Here is a 26,519-nt window from a genome sequence, read left to right as displayed (position 1 = left end):
GCATCACTGTTTGCTGTTTTCAACTTTGAGTTGCTCTCCCTTGTGCCATTTTTTAGTTTAATTCCCCCCCCCCAAAAGTTTGTTTTAAAATCGTTACAAGCAATACAAAAGTCCATCACTTTTACTCACATTTTAGTTATATAATATTAGTAACAATAAGCATCTGTACAAGGCTAGTATCAGGGGTCTGAACAACAGCGTCTACATTACTTTAATACTTCAATTCCTTTGTATAGCCTCGCCCAGTAGGGCCCCTGTTTGTGACCGTACAGTGGATTAATCTCATTGCCTATTTTGAATAATTATATACTACACTGGAATTAGAGCCCTTGCTCCTGTCTACAGGATTAATTATAAGAGCCTTTGAATTCTTAAGTAGATTAAAGCCTTCGCCCTCCACCATGGGTTGGGATCTCTATTATTAAGCAAATACTTTCACAAGTGGGTTAAGTGGGTTACTTTTTGTTATTAGGAAATTCCTTTAATTGTTATGCTCCTTCACTATATCCCCGGGTTCCTTGGCCGCATGTGGACTTTCAGACTGGGCGTTGGCCGTGCATGTTGTTTGTAAGTTTATGTAGTCGCGTAGATAGGCCTGCACTGCTGTGGCTGAATCTGTTAATATGTAAGTTTCAGTTTCAATGTCATTCCGACTGTTATTTATATTTGTCTTATTATAAATTCTAGGAAATATTTTGCTTTCGAGTTTCAATTTCCTTGGTTGTCCAAGATGGGACCCCGTTACATTACCTTACAAATATCCAATTATTTGCCGCCCAACATTAATTCAGCCATATCGTTTTGTGTGCTATCGGTGCAAAAGCGAACCAAAAGAAAGTATTTTCAGAGGATTGAAAATGTCCAAGAAGAAAAAGGTAGTTAGTTTTTTCCCCATTAAAAAAAAATACAAACTTGATCATCGTCAAATCAAATATTTTGAAGCGCATTTTAAAGCCAGATTCACTTCATCAAAAACTTGGGAATTGCACAAAGGGACAAGATTCAAAGCACTCACTAATTACCAGAATTTGTGGGTTTTTTAAAAATAATTTTATTATCAAATTATGAGGTCCGCTACTCTATTATAACTATGTGGTTTTTTTCCTGGAAAGAGAAAAAGACAAGCGAGATGCAAGTGATGAATTTAGTTATAAATTTCAGCCGACATTAAAGTCTTTGTTGAATTAAAACAGCTTATATGAATTGGAACAATTTCGGTTAAACCGTTGCAAAAAACAAGTGGTAATGATCAGAACCTCGCATTCATGTATAAATATCCATGTTGTCTGATACAGATTAACTCCCTAACACAACCTAGCTGTAGATTACATTAACCCAATGAAGGGACAAATGAGTCGCAAGGCGCAAGCCGACCTATAAGTCCAGGTTATAGCAAAAATAAACACAGTTATATTGAAACAATATGCGATGCAGAGATTGGGAGAAATGGAAAATCCTTGAAAGAATTGGCAGAGGGTTTCAAGGGCCAAAAAACCTTTATACATGTAGTTATTATACTTTTATTGTAAAATCTCAGTAATTTTACATTTCGGAACTGAGAAGAGATTTTAAAAAATCCTGATATCCTAAAAATCTCAACCATAGAATGACCTACATGTATTTATTGGCTCATCACAAGCAGAGAGTTAACCTCATGAATGAGTATGATTCAAAATGCAACTCATATCCCTTCACACGATCACATCACCTACTGTCATGATTGGTTAGTACTCGGTTTACATGTACTTGGTTAAATTCATGATCAATTTAAGCCCAATAAATTTGTGCTCCCAAAAAAATCCAACCAAAATCAACAATAATAAATTAATTTTGGAACACAAGTTGGTGACCTCACACTTTTTCCGCAAGTGTAAACATCTGGGGGGAAAAAAGAAAAAAAAGAAACATGAATAATTTACATGTTAGCACTCCTAAACGGTGGCATACTAAGGAGACAATACACGTGTTAATCCAAGTATCAGAACCTACTTAGATAACTAGGTGCTTTGCGATGTCAACTATTTGAACTTAAATAAAGCACAATGTTTGCCTCATAAAACTTTTCGTACGCACAAATTTATCTTTGGGGCAGCTTTTGACCCCAATTCTTTTCAAGGCTGGCTGCAATACCAGCCTTGAAAGTTTGCTCTATGTGGATGAAATAAACTTTTTGAAACCCAACAACGTCTTTTTAAAATATTTTTTTTTTGGATTTTGAGTAAGCGTTTAAAATGAATTTTTTGAATTCGGGAGAATAGCCCCGCCCCACAAAAAGAACTGCATTCAGACCCAACTACATGTAGGAGGCCGTTTCTGCGCCAAATTATTGTAAATAGGAAAACAAATTATCAAATACATGTATTTTATTAACATTCAAATGTTCAATTGCGCTGTGATGCCTTCATATTGCAACATACATGTACAGTGTTTTATACAAACATTAATTTTGAGGATTGAAGTATATACATGCTATCTGTTTTCTTTGTACATTTCTTTAAAAAACATGATCTACAAGTGAAAATGTACAATCGGTTCCTACCACAATTGCTCTTGAAAAAATTTCACAAGGAAAAGCACCTGTGTACATACATTCCAGGTGGGAACTCTTTAGGGAAAACTTGATCAAATGCTGTTTAATGAGCTTCGTCAAGTAAAATTATTTATCATGGGTTTCGCTATATTAAAAAACACAAATCACATTAATGCTTAAAATTGACAGGCCATTTTCAGTTAAAAATTTAATATTCACTGCTATCCCTTTTGAAAGTTATTATTTTTATTAATGAATCAAAATCACATGCTAAAATTAAATTTTATCATATTAATACACCAAAAACCAAGAAAGTAAAGAGCATGAACATGTATATGCATTCATTCTTTAATGTCAAAAATTACTGATATTTAAGAAAGCCTATTAGTACCAATAAAAATACACTGCAAGTAGGCAATTGTACTCTATTTAAACAGATTGACCATAACAGTGTGTCTGTTGTGGTTTTGTCATTTATATATTTCAATGGCACTCACGGGCTTCCTTATACATGTATATATATATCTGATACTTGATAGTGCAACAGTGACTAACAAACACTCCAAAATATTTGGTTTCTACAATAAACTGTTGAAAAAACAAAAAAAAGCAACAAGCTTCATCATTCATTCAAATTATGTAAGGTTTGTAGCAGAAGACATAAATTACAGCATGTTTTATTCTTTTTTAGTTACACACCTTATTTCAATATTGGTTTTAAAAAAAAATGTGCTTTAGCCACGATCTCAATCCTTTTGCATCTTTGGGGTGTGATTCATTAACAGTTGTTAACCTCAAAATTCAGAGGTAATCGGGATATTGAATCATCATTATTTTTTATTTATAAGAACATGATCAACATGGGCAAACAACGTTGGTCTGAAATCGACAGATTTGTAAAAATGTAATATCTTTCAAATTTTACAACTTTTAAAGTGATATAAATAAATATTCACATCCAATTGCACAATATGAATAAACATTACAACACTGCTTCGTAGGTATAATGGCGAAAAGTGATTGATAAATGAATTTAAGTGTGTAAATGTTAGTAATACAGAAAAGCAGAAAAGAGTGCAAGAGGTCTGTCAACACAAATTCAAATACCAACAAGTGTGAACGTCGGTAAACAAGTGACATCTACTAATGTTTTCAGGTTAAAACCCTAACAGTCCTGAATCCCCCAATTTTAATACGATTTTGCACAACCTCTAGGGAGTTAGCTACACGTATCATGATTTTATACAAATGTAAGAAATTGTTTCGGTGGTAAAATTGAATATAAAATGTGTAATCTACTGACACAGTATAAACTTATGCATGTGCCCAGAGCAAATGTACTTTTGAAGGAAAGGAGGTTGACTTTTCTGGCAACAGATCTATGTTTTTGTGTGTGTGTGAAATTGCAATCACACTAAAAACCTACTCAAGAAATCAAATCCTTAAAACTGCTAAATACTAAAATACATGTCTAATATGTGAACGATGTACAAAGTGAATTGTTAGGGTATAAACAGCAAACATTACCACGAATGTAGAATTGTTAAGGACATAATATCCCCTTTCCTTCTGCTTTCGGGTGAAGTATACTAACCGGCCTTCACACCCTAACTCCAAGGGCTATACAGAGGATAATGTATCTCCTCTCTTTTTTTGTGTTAACTTTGGACCTGGGGAATGCCCCATAAGATCACCCCCAACCCCCCACGCCTACCCCCTTCCCATTTCCCGGCCAATAATGATATCCTTTTGTCAACATGATCCTACCAAAGTAAATTCTTATATTGAAAAGAGGCAAATGAAGAAAAGAAAAGCGTGCAAGCCATTTTGAAATTTCTATAAAACTGAACAGTGGCCGATTACAGAAACAGCCAGGAATGGTTGTAAAATGCAATTATATACATAAATGTATATGTACAAGTTTGTGCTGTAGTGCCACCGTCTGCCAGATGGTGCACTCCCCCTCTGGAATTTCAATGTCCAAAAAAGGTCACAGTTTTTTTTATGCTTTCCAGTTCACAAAGTAATTTCCAATCTTTCTATGTTCTCTCCACTGACAGTGAAATCTTGACATCCATGTATTTAACCTGCATAAAATGGCAAAACCCCCCAGTATTTTTTTTTATATTTGCGAAAAGGGCTGGCATGGCTGTTCCAGAAACAACTTTGTTTCCAATTTTGATGTCCAAAAAATTTGTTTTCATCTCTATATTTTACATACAAAACCTTCAAAAACAGTCCTCTTAAAACCTGATATAAGTCTAAACATTGTGATTCAAGCATTGTGTCGTCAAACATATATGATCTGCTCTCTGATTGGAGGATTTGCAAATACTGTATGGCCGGGCCTGTGGAATGTCTGACATATAACCTTTGACATATTCCACATGAATATGGGGCAATTTTAACAGATGTAATGTCTTCCAAATTCCAAACTTGATGTTACAATTACAGAGTTTTACTCCATCAAGTTACAAGTATGCTGTGAAAAGTACGATTTCTATCCTATAAAAGTGCAGTTGTGGATTTTATTCTTAAATAAAAAGTATACATGTAAGATTTTGTTCATCTTTGTACAAGTGCTAAAAGCATCTCATATGATAGAGATATTGGAAAGCAGAGCCAATGAGAATTTCCCTAGGCACAGCACTGCATTCTGGGATTGATGTCGATCTACATTGTATTTAAACGAACCAGTCTGTTCACAGTTTAAAAATGGACAGGATTTCAGACTTTCCATTTTTGTTTTCCCTCAAAACATCTCGTGTACATTCCCAAATATACGTACGCCACTTCCCATCATGCATTGCAAGGCACACGCATCGGCCCGTATACAATTTTTGTTTAATGGCAGTTTAATAAGTAAAGTGAGAACCCTGAGTTAAAGTGAAAAGTCTAACAACATCAAGAAATTCTGACAAAGAGAATGTGAGAAGTAAATATAATTTTGAAATTCTACATTTTTAGTAGACCAAGAGAGAAAAGGCATAACTCAGAAAGAAAATAATGGATGATAGTCACAAAGCGTAACCAAAACTTTGCAATGGATATAAATGCTACAAGCACAACATTATTTTGACAAGAATGAAAAGTCTGAAGGATAGTGCTTCAGAGTTTAAAAGTTATGCAAAAAATCATGGCAATTATTGTGGTAAAGAGCCTGAATTAAATTTACTGTGGGCAAGTATTTAAAGAGTATAGAGACAAAAAAAAGGCTTTCGATGGAATGAACTTTTAAATGACCAAAATTCCTTGAGTCTACCTAGACAAGAAAATCAAATACAAAGTTAATTTAATGTTGAACTAAATATACTATCAGGAGAATTTTGTCAAAATAGCAACGAAAGACAATGAAATTAAACTGGTGAGTATTGTGACCTTTGACCTGACAGCGTCGGGGGCCTGGCTTGGGCATGGCTCGTCTGCAGATGGAAAACAAAATACAAAAATGGAACGAATAATAAACAAAATGAAAACTGAAACCTGGAAAGAGGTTTTTGTAGACAAAACATTACATTTATCCCTACTTGAACAAGCTTGATCGAATCTTCTGAAAGACTGCATTTTTATCTGTACAAACGGTGCTATCCACACAAGATATTGATTGTCTTCCAAACATGCCAGTTACACGTACGTCTGTTTTGTTCTGGGATGCATTAAACTTTAACAATACTCACACGTAGATTTTTTGACTACAGTTTTCTGGCATGTGCGTCCACAGCCATTACTGCAGCATTTCTCTTCACTTCTGCAGTTGCTGCATTCATTCACACAGGCACCGACGGTGTCGTACGCTAGGCGGGGGCATTCACCCTCGTCACCAGGCTCTGTAGGTTTAATAGATATCACAGTAAAAACAACAGTATTTGAGGGGAAATTAGTGGGAAATGACCACTCTCGATGCCCTGAGTTTTCCCTGATATTTCCCTGAGAAATTTCCAAAATTCCAAGAGAAATATTTTTGCTTTGACAAGGTTGCTGGGAAGTCAAGAGGTGGTTGCAGCAAAGCAACTAAGATACTAAAACACAGGCAGTTTGCTGACAAGCAATGGACTCCCTTCTACCCTTATCGCTATATTTTCTGTCAGTCAATGGACACAATTGGACACATGGCACAAGACGCACATATGCCAAACTGGCATATCTTTCTGTGACTGGAAAAATTGGAACTCATTTTCAAGGTTTTCCCTCCTTTCTAGAGTGGCTAGAGACCCTGTACCTCTGACTGTCAGCTCCACCGTGACACCAGGCTTCTGTTCCGGTGGGCAGGAGGTCCCGCACAACTCCTGGCAGGAAGGGCAGATGATGGTCCCCGTGTGGAGGTACGCACTGGTTGTCACGCTGATCTCAATCTGCTGACCCTTCCAGGAGCACAGGTGGTTGACTCCTTCCACAGTGATCTTCAGTCCGTCGCTGCCACAGGAATACTGATCAGAAAGGTATTTCACATAATCAGTCATATTTTTGAGAAAAAAATGCTGGCCAGGACTTGAAGTGTGAAATAGCGGCTCAGAGTCTAACACTGTATTCCTTAAGAAGATACTTGTTCGAGAAGGTCCGACCAAATCTTCCTTCCATCCCCTTCCAAAGCCCCTGAACTTGCCTCCCCTCCCCCCCACCATCAAGCTAACTTGCTTGTGTATATTGATAGCACCATGATAGCACCCTGCTCCCTATGTCTGTTGTGCCTGGTACTGATTGCAGTGAGCTTACCACAATCGTCCCCCTCCCTCCCTGCCGTCCTTCCCCTAATGAAGCTAACCCCTCCCAAGTCTATTGACACCCACCCAATGGCAACCTGCTCCCCATGTCTGCTGTGCCTGATACTAACTTCACTGAGCTTGCCTCCATGAATCGGCATATTCAACACATACCATAAGCCCCTCCCCTTTCCTCCCTCTAGCCCCTCCCCATTCCCTACCATGAAGCAAACCCCTACCAACATCTATTGATACCCACCTGATAGCAACCTGCTCCCCATGTCTGCTGTGCCTGATATTGACTGCACTGAGCTTGCCTCCACGAGTCGGCATGTTCAACGCACACTGATCCCATGCCGTAATACTCAGCAGCTACATTCTCAGTACCACCTGTTTGAAAAGCACAGAAATAAGCATAGGTAATAGAGACAATACTGTACTTGCATACATGAGCTGTGCCTGAACGTTTGACAGCTGGTCAGTTGATCAGTCTCAGCTGGACAGCCTCAGTTGGTTAGTCGAAGTGAAACAGTTTCAGCATGATATTTTAGGACATTACTGATACTCAGTGACATTATCAGTCAGTCAATGATTTTATCGCAATGACTTGGTCAACAAAGAAAATTTGGAAACTTCAGTCGAACCACGGCATTTAAAAATTAGTATCACAGCATTGCTAGGACATAATTATTTGACATATTTATTTGCTAAAGGTCACTGGCAAAAGCATACAAATAAATATTTCTAATTCTAAAGCCTATACAAATGATATGCAGTTTACCCACAGTAAGAAATCTTCAACATCCCTCGATTGTTTCCAGTACTTACTTGGCATGTTCGATGATATTCCACATGTCGTGGACTTCTTAGCACCATCGGGCTCTTTGTAATTAAATTGCTGTTAAAGTTAGGACAAAATAAAGAAAACAATAGATGTGAGTCGCCTTTCTGCTGAATAAATTCTTTCACAAGACTCATCAATATATAAAGCAAGAAGAATCTAAAATTTAAAGAACAGTGTTTTTCACACCATATTTTACACCTTGAGTGACTATATATTTAGGTTTGTATTCTATTACACCGTATATTTTACGCAATGCATATTTATTCTTTAATTAATTAAGTTTTATTCTCGCATTTAACTACGGCTTGGACAAACCACTATCACTTCGGTCAAAGCCTAGTTTCACAAAGCCACCTTAAACACAACAACACTGCAAACAAGATGAACTATAAATGTATACAGGTTATTTGTACGGAAAGCAGCATTTTCATGGAATGTCATACCAAGTACAATTACAAGTGACTCAATTCAATCAAAATAGATTTGGTTTTAGACAAGCAATGCTTATGTATTTATTAACTGTCAATTGACTAGACTTTGAAGTCGTTCTGAATGTCTGCAACGATCCACATTTTAACAAATTCACTTCTAAACTGTTTCCAACATTGAACTCTTCATGTACTATATTCAAAATCTTCAAAAACATTTGGGTCGGTGCAACTTTGGAACACCAGTTTGAAATGGGTTTTATACTTGATGACATTTCCAGCAACAAGCAGAGGTTCAATGAATCACCTGTTGGAATGGGCAGTAATCTGCAAGCTCTGAGGTCCCCCCGTACCTCCCTAAATCTTCACTGCTTACGCTGGGTAATGAATCAAAATACTGTAGGAAATAAAGAAAAATGAGATTGGTACAAGGTCAGTCGATCAATAATTACGTACCTTTCTACAACTCTCAAAAGGAATCTGTGCAATTCTTTTTTAAAGGACAACACAAACTGTCTAAAAGGGTACAAAAGGGAAATCTGTCTATCAATAAAATGACAATGTATGTAAACGCAGCATGCACAGTTGAATACTTGGCACTCAGAAAATTATATGTGTAAAATCAAACAATGAAACAAAATCAAGGTTTAGAAGTATCTGAAAAAAAACATCAGAAAAATATTCATAAGAGACCTGAAGAATTTTTTTGATTGACAAATTGGCAAGGGAAAAAAAAAAATCAATAGACCAATCCGATGTGCGCCTCTTCAGTTCCGCGCTGCATGCTCCCGCCACGTCTGTCATACGTGAGTGCACTCATTTCATGGCTGTGATTGGTCAGAACATCTCAGCGCGAGACTTAATGGATTGTTCCATTTGTTTATCTCAGCGTCCTGTGTAGTAAAGTAAAGTCTGTCATGAGCCTATATGGCCCATCAGGCTGGTGCTTATCTCCAGTTTCCTTGGCATGAAACAACCGAGATTACGGTACTTCTATTACCCCTGGATGGCATGCCAGTCCATTGCAGGTTCCTCCCCAGCTAATGCAAGTACCCAGTTTTACTCCTTGGTGGAGAGAGACATGTGGGGGTGAAGTGGTTTACCCAAGGACACAACATATGGTCAGTAGCTGGATTCGGACCCCTGAATCTCGGATCATTAACCATGAACCCTAACCTCTTGGCCACACTCCCCCCCACTGTCCTGTGTTGACATACCTGATATTGTGGCTCCAAATCTCTGTCATACTGATGAAGATTACACAGGGCTACGGAGGCCCGCCCCACACTGCAGGTTAGCGTGAAGGGCTCTGCCCGAATCACGTCACAGAAAGGCGATAAACTTTCCTGACTGAAAGCAAAAAGCATGAAACAATTTAGGACATTATCTTTAGGGATATAAAATCAAATACAAGAGAATGGATCTCACACCTTCTCTTCAAAACATTTTCTTGATTTAGAATAATTTCATCTCTAAACATACCACTTATTACGGCCAGTTCATTCCAGGACCAAATTCAAATTTGTGACATCCAAACAAGTTTCACTGCTAAAGATTCACAAAGTTTTATACATTTCAGCGCAGTAAAAAACTGATGGCATATTTTCAACATCAAATCTGCTTTGCATTAATATCTACATTAACCCTTAGAAACCCAGCTGAATGCCATTCACTGTTTATAAAAACGATAACTCCCTAGTTGTTTTGCCTACTACCCACTTCACAGTGTCATATACGATCTTTGCCTACTACAATGGAGGGTCACGTTGGCTAGTGAGAGCCCACTATCCTTCAAAATCCTCCAAAAACTTTCTCAGAGAATCTGAGAAAAGTTAGGGTACAAAAACAAAATGATCTGATTCAGACTTACGAATTGCGTTTGGTATCCATCCAATATTTACAGCTTTTTGTAGCGAAGTCGCATCCGAGGCCTTTGCCCCAATCTAACGGATCAGCCCTGTCATAATTAGGCTGATACCAACCCGTGTCTTCCAAGACTGCTAATGTGAGCCGAGAAAAGACTCGCTCATGGGTGTGAGTTCCAGTCATTGCTTCATTCTGTTGGTGATAAGGGAAAAAGATGTACTTTCCGTATTAATGCCCAATGAACCAATCTATCTTATGAAATCACTGTGCACTCACGACGGCCCCCGGTAATGGCGGAAGCATTGTACCAGCTATTGTGTAAAACTACCACTCCGTGATGGTTATTCTGATCAGTGGCCGGCAACCATGTCCACGGACTGGTTTACAAATCCTCGTGCTGATTACTCCTACCTTCCAGGGTAATCTGTCTAGAAACCCTGCCCGACTCAACAACACGCATCACAGGTTAAAAGTGAGAAGCCTGCCCAGTGTGACAAAATCCAACAGGGCAAAATTCCCAAGGCAAAACTCCTGCGTGTGTTGTTGCCAACTGCAGTGAGATACAACAGTGGCATTGTTCAACAAGACTAGCATCCATTGTCAGTTTTTTTGCACTGTATGTTTGTGGCCCAATGCAACAAGGACCATCAGACTTATACATCTGTTGCATTAATTGTGTTTGCTCAGGATGCTTTAGGATAACTGTTAAGCAAGGTAGTGATAAATCAGAAAAACTGTGCTAAAATTAAGCATTTAGAGCAAAAACTTGCAAAAATCTGCGCATTTGTGGAGGTTTTTATGAATTCATCACATTTAAAGGTAATTTTTCCATCAGCGTCCAAGCTTTTCGGGATGTAGTCAGTCCATCGCAAGTCCCTGTAAGTCCAATGACAAGTCCTCCAGTCCCAATTCAACTCACAAGCTATTCAAATGAGCTTTGACAAAGGCATTCCTGTGTTATTGTTCATCCACTGTTACGTTTGACTGGACTTGTGATTTACTTGATACAGGACTTGGGATGGACTTGTGATGGACTCGACTACATCCCTGTCTGTGACAGTGAATTACATGCCATTGCTTATGAATTTCAGACTAAAAGGATTTAATGCTCTGTTGGCATAAAATGTGTAAGTTTTACATTCCTAAATAAAAAAACCTTACCTCTAAAAGTCTTTTTTCAAAATGAGTTAATTTGGTCCCGTGGCCTCCGTTGTTTTCCAGCTCCATTCCCTCCAATAAGGAACAGCCAAAATGCTCTCTGGCTTCCCTCTGTACAAAAAAAAGAACATTTTTTTTTTTAAATTGAGGTAACAATTTGATAATCTAAGTTTACTCATAAGTTATATTCTACGTCTGAATTTAATGAAAGATTTTTTGTCTAAAAACAAAACTGACAAAGTGTCGTTGGGAGGAAATTCATAATATTTCCCTACATATCCTCAAAACATTTGTTTCTGATTTCAATTTTGTGAGCTGCATTGAGTACTGAAACTAGTTGAGGAAACATTTTTGAAGACATCCTTTTTGAAAACAATCTCTCTGAAAAATAACAACAAAATACATCTAACACTACATGTAATTCCATTGCAATTATTTGATGATACATTTTCAACTTACAGCAACACTAGGTGTGACCATTATGTTGACTGTGTGTGTGATGCTTCCTCCTCGCACAGCCCAGTCCCTCCGTTTGATGGGCTTGATCACCCTATCACTCCACTGGTACAACCCAAGACTGATAGGAAACATGCAGAGAGTATGGACTTAGACATTGTATTATAGGGGGTCCTTAAATAGAAGGGAGAAAGTAGACCACCAATCACAGGACATATAGTCCAGACCCTCCCATCCCCAAACAAGATCCGGTCTACATCTGTAATAATATTTTATTTAATTGACTAGACAAGGATTGAACCTGTAACCTCTGGAAAATTGTACCAACTTACTATCAACTCTGCTACTGTGAGCTCTGTGTGTGTTCCTCCCATTTTGTCAATGTCTTTGTTCATGGGTGCTAGTCAGAAACCATAACCCCGTATGTGCCGTGTGGCCAAGGATCAAACCCCCAAAATGTATGATACCAGTAATGCTACAAACCCTGGAAATGGGAAAATCAGGGATCACTAAGACAGGATATGGCTCTTCATTACAAAATGTTGTATAAACACTCTGTGCTAATATTTGTATGAGTATGTTGTAATGACAAACCTGTGATTCTAGGTATAATCTAGTTTTACAACGTTTCTGAGGCCACAACTTTACCTTTCATTAAATGGTGGCAGACCTGATGCATCTCTAGGGGTGAAGGGATTACCATCACTATCTCGGTAGAAAGCATACAGGGCAGCAGTGAAACCCTGAGACAAAAGAGAAGACAAAAGATACATCAAATGAGAAAAGCTTTAAAAACAAATGCACAGATGTATACTTTTGGGCCGGAAAATCCAGAGGTTTCATTCCAAAATTGAAACTGAAAGCACAATAGTGGTCGTGTTTTATGGTTTTGCAAACAAGTATCAAGAACAACATCATCAGATCACATTGTCCATTTGAAACCAGTACGTGTTCAAGTCAATCGGTATCGGTTTATGGCGACACCATGTACCATGCACTAACCATTGATACTGAAACTCAGCCATCGGATCAGGGAGCAAACTTTTTGTAGGTGCAAAGTTTTTGTAGATAATATTTTATTTATAAATTGTCAAACAATTAAACTTTAAAAAAAATGCAACACATGAAACTTGTTCTCATATTTTGTCTTGATTTATGGAGATCTATCAAGGATTGAAAATGATTTGTTTTCTGGTACTTTCTGACTAATAATTTCACCAAAGCAAGTTTGATCTTTGGGTATATTTCAATGGGAAGTTTTACTACCTCGACCCTTTTTTCCAATTTCATGGAAATTACCCCAAAGGCCCGCAAAGTAAAGCCTACTTAATTTCAGAAAGTACTTCCACATTGTCAACGCTCTCCAATTTGTTTATAATTTGCATAAGGGCTATAATTTGAATTGCCCATATACATGTAGGTCTGTATACAGGTACATGTATTATGAATGTATTAATTCGTGACAAGTCTAGCTTGTTTAGTTACTAACACTGTAGACAAAACCCTTGTGACTTAATAGGATTCTTACCAGTGAGTGGATAATCTCATGCTGTACTGTAGTAAGTTGCATGGTGTGCTGGACGGGGTCACTGGTTAACGCTTGAGGACACAAGTTGATGTAACCAGCAATTGGTCTACAAAGAAAACACATGAAACAATTCTATTCCAACCACAGACAATACGGGCGATTCACAATAGTGCGCCTCCAAGAGTTTGCAACGCGTTGGCCAATCACAATGCGCAAAATCTGTCGACCCAATGCGCGTTTGGAAAAGGTTGACTGATTTCGCGCATTGTGATTGGCCAACGCATTGCAAACTCTTGGAGGCGCACTATTGTGAATCAACCGTATTGATTGGATAGGATCAAGAGTTGTTTTTTGGTGGATTTCCAGTGGCTAAGGTTAATATGCATACTGAAACACAATTGGAATCAGAGTTATTTTTGTCATTCTGTTAGGTTTTGTGGGATGGGACACAATGACAAGTTGTAATCAAGTATTCACAAGTCATCATGTTATCACAATTCCTCAAAAGTCATAACAAGTCAATCACAAGTTATTAAGTCGGGTCAAATCAAATGTTATTGTTTGTCCCCTATAACTGACTTGTGATTGACTTGCGACTGACCATTCTTAGGAGTTTTGTGGAAAAGTATATGTTGATTTACACGTCCAGCCAATTTGGGATCGGGCTGCCGCATTTCATCCAAAGTCATCATAAGTCATCGCATGCCATCACAAGTCATCCACGGTCAATCATTAGTCAAGCAAAAGTCATTCAGTCTCAAGTCAAGTATTAGTAATTCAAACGAATTGCCAAAGGTTCATCCCCCCTTACTTTTGATATGACTTGTGATGAACTTATTACAACTGACTTGATTTCAACTCTGAGATACAAACACAAGTACCAACCTATCTTGGCTGGCCTCCAACTGACAGAATGACGCGTGGGCCGTGGTGTCTGCAATCCGACAATCAGAGGTGTTCTCAGCGGTCACGTACAGGATGAAATCTGTGTCAGCCACACCCGGCCCAGTCTCGCCTCCGCTCTTGTGGCAATTGCTCTGCGTTTCATCACAGGTGTAACAAGCCTAAACAGGGAACAAAGTGCTAAAGTCAATTAATTAAAGGTTCAAAATGAATTAAATTTGAACAATGCTTAAGTCTCTTAGATACAGAGTCTGCCACTGAACTCTTATGGGACTGAAATTTAAATACATGTAGTCTATAAACGCTGTAATTTAAATGTAATTTAGATATTTACATGATAAAATGTTGAAATACATGGTACAAGTACTGCATTTCGCATCTTTTCATACTTCTCTTAAACCTTCCTTTACAGTAATTTACAAAAGAAATCCAACTTACATGTAGATGTTTGTCAGGAATGGTGACCGGTCCGCACCGTGTGATGCTGTTGCATGATCCCGAGCAGTATTCATGGGTGTCGTTAGCCAATGTGTAGTAATGAGAAAAGGCACACGCTCTGCCATTGGAAACAGGAGGGAAAATAGTTGACATAACTTCCTCACCATACCATAATCATGGTGAAGACAAAAACACAACGAATTTTGTACATCAGGGCATGAAAGCTACATTCTGCCGATAACATCACCAAAAGAAAGAGATGTGTATTAAGGACTGGGTCTCCCGGACAGACTTTTTTTGGTGCCAGGTCTTGATAAATTACTGAAACGGGAAAATACTCCAAAATCTTCGCATCTTGGGGTGATCAATCATTTTCTCACGCAGGTCCTCATCTTTGGAACAAACTACCCCTCGCCATTCGCAATATCTCATCGCTTTCTGAATTTAAAGTTGCCCTTAAGACCTATTTGTTTCAGACCACTCAGAATATTCTTGTTTAGTTAAATTTAATTGTTTTGTTATTTCTGATTTGATATAATTTTTGTTTGCGCCATGAGCGTCATTTATGGCGGATAATGGCGCGGTATAAATTTCCGTTACTATTATTATTATTATTATTCATCACTGTTTCAAAACAATTTGTAGCATTTTCACAATTTTGATTTCTGCAAATGTTTTAAGTACATTTTCTATCTAAAGGCACGTAGTATCATTTGCATTGATCCTGAAAGTAACCCACTGAATTACTATCCAAAAAGCTTACTTGGATTAAAGATCATACACGTACTGAACATCCCGTAAAAAATTATTCTGTGTGGCTTATACTGTCATTTAGAAGAAATCAAGAAATATAGGTGATTTCCAACAATCAGTCAATTGACTGGTTTTTGGAAATAAAGAGTGCTGTTAACAAATCGTGTTTCGTGATCCAAAGGTTGTGCACTGTTTTTCACCGTTTTCTCGAAAAATGTAATATCCACTGAGCTGAAACTTCAAAGTATTGAACATTCTGTTTTGGATTTTGAGTTGTGTTATTTTTGGAAACAAACAAAATGCATGAAAAGTAAATGATCTGATATGCCTTTCATTTTATGTTTTTTTGAAGGGCATCAGGACGAAAGACTGGAGCAAGTCTAGCCTCACCTGTTTAACCTGATGGGACCTGTTGAAGTTGACCTGACATTCAGCATACGGGAAATGGAACGGACAGCTTTAGGTAAAAGATCATTCTGTAGAAAAAAAACAACAAATTGGAAAAACACAATTAAATTTAGATCATCTAATTTTTTATTTTGTAACTTTGTACTAAATGTATACGTCAATGTCTATTTCATACTATTGAACCTTTTGGAGTCATTGACCGAATTCATGCTAGCGTTCATAAAGCTAATGGTTTAGAACACCTAAGACCATCCTAATTCCATGAACACACTTGGACAATGCCTCTAAAGATTACATACATGTACATGTACATAGTGTATGTTCTCTTCCGACTATGTACAAAGCTAAGGCCATTCAAATCAAATACAATGTATGTTATTAACAGGTACATGTACGTGTACATGTATTCTGATTTATACAGGGCTCTACATGTACATGTAAATGTTTATGTACATGCATGTATGGTACATGCTCATTGAATGTGTTGCAAAAACATGGACATCCATGCACATGTGACAAGCTACAATGTAGTGTTCTCCTGTATGCTACATGTACATGTACATCATGAGTGACTATAGTGGCAAGTCATGTACCGGTTCATGTTCTTCAAGTACATTTTTCGAGTACATTTTTTTAGGGATCAACATTTACAATGTTCAAGCATGTTCAGGTACATATGCTACACCAGCAGGAACATGTGCATGTAAAAGAGAAAAAGTTCTGAAGACAAACACGCTTACTTGTATGAAAGTCTTGTCCTTATATCCCTTGACAGAGACTTGCAAAGGACATTTTAAATGTACCTTTAACACTGTCAAAGATACAAGTACTGCACACAGTGTGCATGAGACACTTCTTGAGAGCAATAAACCACTCTCCGCATGGGTTGTCTATAGCCTTCAGGCATGTCAGGCAATGGATGTCTGGACAAAGCACACTATACACCCACATGTACATGTACTTGTACAAATTACATTAGGCTTGAAAAAAGTTAGAGCATTACGATAGGCCAGAAAATATTAATCCATCAGATATCATGTACACATGTACACTCCAATGACTTTCTGCAAAAATCAGAATGGAAACATTAAATTATCTCACAAGGTAGAGGAACAGGATGATACCCAACAGACAATTTTTATTCCATACATGTCAAAGACTTTCACATACAGAATGGAAAGAAAACAATTTTCATTTCAAAGAGTTGAATGTATGCCCTCTCTTCCTCCTTGGGGCCGTATAATCTGTAACACACCAGGGCCACCTCCGCATTGTGACGGATACAGTAATTGGGGATCAGTAAGTGGCTGGTTGCTATGGCAACCCATACATCTCCCTAATGATGGGTAGGGTTGGATAAGAGGCAGCTTGGATACTTAGCAATTACAATGCACCGTACCGATATGTTGTACATTACATACGTGTACGGTACATGTTTGTATTGATACAGGTACTGTTTATTGTATGCATCCATGCTCGGCAGTATATTGGTCTCAGGCACTTAGAAATTATGAAACTTAACTCTCAATGATTTTTTTTCATGGTAAACTGATGGATTGAGCATTTAAAGGTACATGTTTGTGTTATGATTGAGAACCAGTTCAATAATAGCGGGCATGGCTGATGAACACCTGGGAATTTCATTATGTAGACAGTAGTTGGAAATACAGGTAATGTATGTAGGCCTATCTAGGAATACTTGAATTATAACTTACAAAATGAATGCAAATTTTGTATGCATACAGGAAGGAACCAGAAAAAACATTTTGTATGTATACAGGAAGGAACCAGAAAAAAACGTTTTGAATGCATACAGGAAGGAACCAGAAAAAACAAAACTGTAACTTCTTATGTAAGTAAATGTAGCTCGACACAAACAACTTTATATAAATAACAAAAATGAGGAAGTCAACTATTGACCCGTGTAAGTCATTGAACACGAAACAATCCAAACATCAAACAAGCCCATTAAAAAAAGGTAATTATAACCTAAAAAGTAATTCAATTCACGCATTCCTCAACGTTGAACTTTCACATAATCAAAATATAAAAATAACAAGGGTGAAATAAAAACAAAAAAACCAAAAAAAACCCTTAATTTAAAATTAGTATAGAAAACCACAGGGATATATCAAAAAGGTTACTGAACTAAACATCAACAAGCCAATTCGGGCGATTCACAATGCAGTGCGCCACCAAGAGTTTGCCACGGAGAGTTCAATTTTCCCAGTGCATTGTGGGAGATGGTCGAAAAATTCGCAGCGCGGGACATTTGAAATTGTTCGTTTTTCCGGTCAGTAGTTTTGTAAGCGTATGATTCGAGTATCTGTTTGCCCTTTTCTTTTCTTGTTATTCATGTGTTATTAACCCTTACTCTCTGAGGGTAGTTTACTGCATGTCAGTTGGTTATGCCAATGCCCTCCAGCTGCAGTTTATTGGCAGATAGTTTTATTTAACAGTGAAGGCTCCAATTGGCAGGAGTTGGAGGCCCTGGAGGGTGCCTGATACTGACCAGCTGGGGGCACTCACTTTGTTATCAGAGGACTCTCATTGTTCTCTGTGGCATGTATTGGAGTGCCTGTCCAATTACCCTTGAAATGACATGGCAGATATTGGAGGGCCATGCAAAAAACATAGGAGATTTTCTTGAGGCACATATTGGCATGCGTTGGAGGGTCAAGTAGGGTAAGGGTTAATGTGGTTTTTTTTGTACGGTCAGAAGGTATATGCCCCAATTTATAACGAATTAGCTCAAGTTGTCTACTGACACTCATTCAAAGGGCCATGTTTTGTCGATCAAATATTAAAAGAAAAAGACTGAAATAGAAACACAAAAACAAGAATACTCTAAACCAAAAATAGTAAAGGAAAGTGTTTTTCTAAATGACCTTTTTTGTAATAAGTCACATGACAACATACAGTTGTCATGGTTGTACAATAGTTTACCACAAAAAAAACCCCACCAAAACAAAAAAAACAAAGAAATTTCAAAATTTCCCTTATTAAAAATAGACCCAATCAACCACAAAAACATGTCGGAATTGCAACAGGCGTAGAACTGGCTCACCACTGTCTTGGTTCACAATATCAGTATCACCGCTCAATATGTTGTCAAGAAGTAATCTTGAATTGTTTTGACGAGGGCCGCCTTCCTGACAGATAATGTCAACTGGAAGTGGTTTATTTATTTTGGGGCTTCGGCTCGTCTTGTATGAATCACATCAAAATCAAATCCCGATGCTAAGGTGAAGAATATGTTGTGCGTCAATGCATGGACATGTAGCATGTTAGGGATGAACATGGGCTTTTCACAGATTGCACAATGGGCAACTTTTGAGGCGTTGGTGACAGCAAACATACCGGTCCTTTTTCCATTGTTTGCGTCATATTGAGCATGCGTGCTTTGGCTTAAATATGACGTAAACAATTGAAAAGGACCTGTATATTTGCTGCCACCAACATATAAAACGTCTCCCAATGTAATGAACGTTATGAAATTTGTAGGGTGTGAAAATGGTACAAGCATCTGTTAGGCCGAGAAAAAAATTGTGTCGGGCCTCACAGTCGCCCTCTTCATCAATATAGGTTATTCTTAACAGGTTTTGAAACTCAAAATATACGCTTTTAAAGGTTTTCTTCCATGTGCCAAAATATTGGCATGTTTTTAAGGTGCAAAACCATGCAATATTTTGGCTTGACTGGTAGCAGAAATATAGCAAATAACTTCCATCAAGTTCTTGACACTAGATTAAATGTACCTAAACCAAATTTCATGCAAATTCGCCTTATTCTAAAACAAGTTTGTAAACAAAAATCTCAGAGCTACCCCCGGTAGGTATACTGACAATGTTGTTATGTTGGCGTAATGATAACCCAACTTGTGGGTCAAATTGATTTTTACAATTTTCTTTAATTTTGTTTTTGAAATGTATGGCAGAATAAAAATATAGGTTTACATCGGTTATGTACAATTGTAGGTTACGTTAAATAAAATAATGGTTACGGAATTTCCGATAGAAGGCGTCAAGACGCAGTCTTGTTCTGCATAATTAATTGCCAATTGCATCACAGACTCTTGGCACGTGTGCAAGAGGATATTCTATAGACTGGGGGGGGGGGGGGCAGCAGTGACGTATATTGCAAACCATATTTCCTGAAGGATGTTGTATCTTGTAAGTTGATGTTATTACATATATATGTACACAAATGTACTTGTTTTTTTTTAAGACAGTTTCTTTCAGGAAGTTAAACTCTTTGACTTCAGTAAAATCCTCAAAGACTAAACCCCGTGTACAGTTTACATGTATCTTCAAGCAAAATTTAATTCTCGATCCTAAATGGTTGATCCATGGCAACAACAGTTGTGGTATCGTCCCGTATGCCATGGTCCATATTGCACTCCCTTTATCACGCTATCCCTTTATTCCTGCTGCACGCACGTGTAATAGGATAACCGTTGACAAGTTCGTGTACAGCGTGCTCGTTCCATCTTTACTGTGCGTCAAGTTTGCTTGAAGATAAATAAGTTATTCACTCATTCTCGTGTCACAGGGAAAATGTAGTGCATCTGTGTCCCATTTGCACTGACGCACTACGTTATTCCGTGTTCCACTAGCGCTTGTGCGATAACTAATAGTACCATAGTGTTTCAATTGAGCCCAAAGAAACACATTGATACACATTTACTGAATGGCAAACCTTAACGAGAAGTGAAGTCGCAGCGGGTAAGGAGTCGACATCATCTTCGTATTCCACATGGATTCGTAGCGGATGTGAAGCGCTCCTTCGCTTTAGTCTATCCCCAGGTGCCTGCTCAAGATGTACACCGTGCTTTATCTGTAACAAACAACATCATGGCATTAATGGACTCATATGTGTGGTTTCGTAAATTTGTTCGTTAATTTGAAAATTTGTGATCATTTATGAGGAAATGAATGATCAGATTTCATTTGTTTTACAGGAACCTACCATAATATGTGCAACTTTAATAGGCATAAGAAAGCAGGATGCTAAAATATAAATATAACCATCATGAAATCTTTCTTTCCAACAGTTTAAAACTACATTTCATAATCATGGATTTAAAACTTTGAAACTTTATTTGGAGAAGGAAGGGATGAGATTCAAGAGAGACCACCTTTGTGTGTGTGTGTATATTGAGATTTGAGAAGGGTTTTTACAATGTACCGTATCTCTGCTAGTCCCCCCCCCCCCTCATCTTGCCACTATTGGGATTGGACATGCCTAGTTCATATAAAGTCAGGGCAACAAAAAAATACCGTACCTACATTTTGTGCGCTTCCTATTACATGTACCCTAGTCCCCTACCCGACCAACATGTCCAAAAACATGCAGAATTTAAATCTTTTTTATTATGGTTTGTTTTTTGATGTCAGATTTGAAGAACAACATATGTGCAAGTACAAACATGCACACATCTTTATGATTAATTACGTACATGTACCTGATATGTACGGTACATGATGACCCATACATTCTTTGTACATAAACGTATGGGGAGGGGATCCTATGTGCATGTGTCCCACTGCACAACACAAGAATATACCGTAGTACAGTGTATCACTTCTTAATTAAAACAGTGGGAGCGGGGAAAGCCAATATGGTTAGGTGAGAAGGTTAAGGATAAGTATGTCACATTGGATACTGTCAAGCTGCTATAGAAGCATGAAAAACATTCACACGTTTGCTGGCAACCAGCACAATTAATCAAAAGCAAGCTACACGGATTCGGACGGTCATGACAGTGAGGATTTATTGAGAGATGAAAAATTGAGATGTTTTGATGCCACGGTGGTCACAACAAATTTAAACATCGCACTGCTCAGAATTATGTGAAGTGCTGGCAAAATTTGCATTTAAATTATGAATTGTTTGCAACATATAGTTTTCGCATACTGACAAACAGGATATCAAACAGACTTTGCTTTAGGTAAACTTTGTCTTTTTGAAAATGCATTCTGTTGAAGTGGGGCTGTACAATACATGAAGTCTGTATAATTAAATACAAATGTCTTCCAAGTTTTCAGCTCAATGAGCTTATTCAATGAGCCCTAGCCAGTGCTTCTCGATTAAAGGGAATGTACAACATTTGCTTTTACTGCAATTTTCAGAAAAAAATGGATTAGGAGGATGAGTATATTATAGCAAATATTGTTTGAACAACTGACTTGTTTTGGCTTGTTGATGCTGGCAAAATTAAGAAAACCAATAATATTCTTGTACTTGTAGTCTGGTTCCGTGACCCACTTAAGATGAAACAGAGCAATTTATAGACTTTGGAGAATTTATAGACTTTGGGGAATTGTAAGGTAAGAGAATCAGTCTGGCAGGCTTGTACCCCACCTGTGTGTAATCTACTGCAAAGAAAATGCGGAACAACTAAATATGAACAATTTGGAGCAGTTTTAGAAAAAAGCCAAGAAAGTTTCTTGAAAATGTCAGCACACCAGCAAACAGGACGCTGGGATACTCTGATGAATTCACGCTCTGATTGGTTGGATTTTGCGTGACCTGTGCATCATCACTGTCATGACTCTGCAAGGTTTGAAACAGCCATTAAGACTGATTCATTACTCTTTTATTCCAGATTAGAGATTTTTTTTTCGTTGAAAAGCGTAATAACGTATGAAATTTTGTAAACTTTATCTGTGTTGTAAATTTACAATTCCCGTCACTTGCTCAGGCTCCGTTTCGAATCATAAACGGTTGCATTGCACTATGCGACCCTCAAAATTTTGTCCACATGGTCCGCAATGAAACAGAAATCACATCCGGTATGGAACGTGTTCATTTCTATGGGAAGTTTTCGGATAGCATTTGCGCACATTGTCTAACTGTGGTCTTGAACAGCTGCAGCCAGATTATACATAGGTCATTTCCTTCTTCACAAGATTCTGTGAAGCTCATCAGAGTATTCCAGCGTCCTGTTTGCAGGGCAAGGGGTACGAACAAAATTTGGTTTTGATTTTTGCAAATGTTGTATCTTCCCTTTAACACTCTCACTGAGACTGGTGACAATACTTGAGATTTCCACCCTGGAGAGTGAAGGGGTTACAATGAATGTACACAATGTAATGTTTCATGTATTGAGAAATTTAACAAAAAAAACGGGGATGGGATCACCACCTTTTCCAAAAACACACATGAACATGTACTTGCACTGTATTTAAATAAACATGCTTATAAATGATCGCTTCCTGTTTAATGTGAAAGAGATTCTGCAAATTATACATGTAAGGCCAAAGAAAAAAAATATTTGGTCTCTGGTCAGACCAAAGTTCCGGAATTGATGTGGCGATGAATTTTTTTTTGGGGGGGGGGGCCTTATTTTTTTTTTGAAGCTTGGATTGTACAGACAAGGTGGGTACTATTTTGCTTTTGTTGTGTCCTCATATACATGTATATTGGGGACCTCCATAATTTGCCTTGGTGCCCTCCATCATTTGCCTTGGTGCAATTTCCCCATTCCTTGGTACAAAAATTTGAGAAGGTGCGGCAATAGAGGGCGCTGCTGTAGCTACCGCGGACAATTTGAAGAAAAAAAAAGTTGACGCGCATGATTAAAATCGACGCGCGCGCTGACCAGAGACCAACTTATTTTTTTTTTGGCCCAACGTATAGATTGTATTATATAATGTGTAGTATGGATGTATCCTTGTGTGAAACACATTTTGGCATATTATGTGTACTACTAAGAACAATTATGTGAAAGACCCTACATGTATTTCAATAGACATTCATACGTGCTTCTTTGTTCACAGAGTGATTTGTGATATGGGGCTTGGATCAAAACTAATTATGTAGTCCATGAGCGACCAGAAGACTCAGCTATAGGGATAGTTGTTTATGATTTATTCCACAGTCATGACAGTAAGTTACATTGTTACAAGAGGTATGACTTGTGTACGTGTTCAAACAAAAAGTATTTACAAATGTACATTAAGTAGTTCACTATGGGTCATGTACAATGTACTTTTTCCCACTCACTTGAACCCATTCAAACATGTCAAAAGTCCAAAGTGTAATCGGCATGATATTTCTGGCACCTACATATACACCGAAGTTCAATGAAGTAATGGCTACAACCTTCATCCATGCTGTTCATGCGAACAAATTTGTACAAAATACAGGATTGGTTTAATAATATAGGCAATTATGATTTCAGCCGACAGCATTACAAATTCAGATACCAATTCATTGTGGCGGTGAAGATGTAGACCTCTTAATTGTGTTTAATTGTCTGTAGACCTATATGAGAAGCAGATTTAATTCTCATGGCAAAATGTTAGTATTTTTGGACTCACCTATACAGCTGGCACTAGTGGCAGTGATACCATGTTGAATATCAGCAGGATTTATTTTGTGGAAATATGGCAGAGTTTTGATTTGTGAGGCAACTTACGGGGTAAAAACACATTGACCACAAAACACAGGACTCAAAAATGAAGATGGCAGCAATACTGAGTAACCATGGTAACTTTGAAAGTACATGGCTGGTGAAAAACAAGCGTCAACAAAGCGTAAAAAAATTGTTCACGCACTTATCAGCAAAAATAAGGTGTTAACAATACTCAGTGGGCTGCCTAAGATTATTTCCAATGTATCACACAATTTCAAAGTATGACGCTGATCCTGTTTGTTGACATTTGTTGACAATATGTTTGTAAACAAATCCACAAAGGCCTATAATTTAGTTTCCAAAATTAAGTTGTGTGCCAAAAAAATAAGAAGCGACATCACAAAATATTTAAAAGTGGAGCGAATCATTTGCAGCTATCCAAAAAGTAGGCCCTATTAACTGACAATTTTTTGTTGAAAAGCATATGGCACTATTAAAACTCCCAGTGAAATTATTCTTTCTGGCATGCTGTCATTTTATGTGCCTTCCTATTCTGCCCCCCCCCCCCCGACGTGTACATTTTTTTTTATGTCACAGATTAAAGGGCAAGTTTTTGAATTTTTGAGGGAAATTGGGGGTAAAATGCAACACGAAAATAAAAATGGATATCACCGCACCATGTACCGTGAACGCACAATTCTTGCTGCACGGCCGGCACTAACCGGCTCGTAATTTGGGGCGTGAACCATTTAGGAAAATCACAATTTCTACCCCAAGAAACTGTTCAAAACTTACCAAAGAGGTGTCATTACATTGAGAAAAGTCTGCTTTAGTTTAGGTTGACAATGTCAGTTTTTACTTAGTAATAGTAGTAAAAAAATTCTTGATTATAATTTGATCGAAACAAAACGGATCCCTATAGCCGTATAGGCCCCCTACATACATGTACATGACATATACAACACGATCGCTTAATTCTTACCTCATTGCGAGCTGGGGGTCGGTGGACGCAGACATTCGCAGTAACCAAACCGAAGACATACAGATTTGAAAGAAGAACAAGGAGTTTACCCATATTTAAGGACCCAAGACTAACCCCTCTGAAAAACCAGTCAGCGTTCCAAATTCGGTGTCATTTTGTAATCAAACTACACTGAATAACCACATCCATTGAAAAAAAGCTTACACAATCAGTCACAAAACAAAGCGTCGCCCACACTGCCTGCTGTATCATTCATGTCATTGTTGAGCTAGCAGCAGGAGTTTCTAATTCTGAAGATAATAAACACTGCCATCTATTGACAGAAAACGTCATATGCAGAGGCGTCGGCAGAGGGTTATATTTATTGGGTTTTACGCGCCGCGCCCTATCGATATCAGGCGCTCAGTCATGATCAGCTGTATGACCGTTTTCGATCATGGAACATTTAATTGGGAAATTAATCTCGCTGTTTGCTCCTGCCATGGAGAAAACCCCAATTCGAATCGGAGGTGGGGGGAGGGGCCACCTGCCACTTGCGGCCGGGCATGCAGCGCGAGAGAGTGGCTGTTTTTTAGAGCACGGCCCCCTTTAAAATAAAAAAAAAACCATCACCCCCACCACTGAAAATTTGAGAACCAGAGAAACTCTTATTCCTTTAATTATGTTAGCATGCTTACCTCGTTATAACAAAAAGTGATCCTTTGTGCGGTTTTCTGTTTAATTTGAACGAAAACCCTAAGTATTCAAGTTATTCACAATTGGCTGTTTATCATGTATTTTTTTTTAACGTCAATGGGAAATTTACTATAGCGCCACCTATTGTCTGACATTAAACATGATGTCGGTTTTGATTAGCGCCCCATAGGAAGATGTTGTCCAGCCCCACCCCCTTCCCTCCCTTCCCCCTTCCCCCTTCCCCCTTCTCCCCTTCTCCCCTTCCCCCATCCCCAATTTTCTGATTTTACGGAGGCTGGGTGTCTTGTGAAAAAAAAGTCTAGTTCAAGATGAAATTGGCCACCCCTCCACTGTAACATCCAACCCCCACTCGCCTCCCCCAAGCACGCGGGAGGGAGCAAAATTTTGTTATGGGAATATTAAGGGCATTTTGTTGCCCCCCATAAAATACTGGTGCCCCTAGCCCCATTTAAAAAAAAATCCTGCTCCGT

At 38.1% G+C, this 26,519-nt stretch overlaps 1 protein-coding gene and 1 long non-coding RNA gene across 2 annotated transcripts; one reads left to right on the top strand and one right to left on the bottom strand.

The window, feature by feature from the left end:
* The first annotated feature begins 88 nt into the window (after positions 1 to 88).
* Positions 89 to 16,046, top strand: LOC119720679. The gene is made up of 3 exons (XR_005270110.1): positions 89 to 625; positions 6,730 to 6,969; positions 15,957 to 16,046. It is a non-coding gene; the product is annotated as an uncharacterized LOC119720679 (long non-coding RNA).
* Positions 4,903 to 25,625, bottom strand: LOC119720677 (leishmanolysin-like peptidase). Its single transcript, XM_038190471.1, has 17 exons — positions 25,354 to 25,625; positions 20,711 to 20,848; positions 15,995 to 16,080; positions 14,852 to 14,969; positions 14,396 to 14,574; positions 13,511 to 13,616; positions 12,631 to 12,725; positions 11,986 to 12,103; positions 11,530 to 11,637; positions 10,373 to 10,560; positions 9,720 to 9,852; positions 8,810 to 8,899; positions 8,059 to 8,128; positions 7,490 to 7,620; positions 6,750 to 6,957; positions 6,208 to 6,357; positions 4,903 to 5,952 (listed from the first exon to the last, which is right to left on the bottom strand). The coding sequence occupies exons 1-17, from the start codon at positions 25,444 to 25,446 to the stop codon at positions 5,846 to 5,848; spliced, it is 2,118 nt and encodes a 705-aa protein (XP_038046399.1). The 5' UTR covers positions 25,447 to 25,625; the 3' UTR covers positions 4,903 to 5,845.
* Between the last annotated feature and the right edge of the window lie 894 nt (positions 25,626 to 26,519).

The sequence above is a fragment of the Patiria miniata genome, unplaced genomic scaffold (assembly GCF_015706575.1).
Source record: "Patiria miniata isolate m_02_andy unplaced genomic scaffold, ASM1570657v1 HiC_scaffold_9, whole genome shotgun sequence".
Lineage (NCBI taxonomy): Eukaryota > Metazoa > Echinodermata > Asteroidea > Valvatida > Asterinidae > Patiria > Patiria miniata.
The sequence above is the reverse complement of the archived record's forward strand: the minus strand, read 5'-3'. Positions and strand labels throughout refer to the sequence as shown.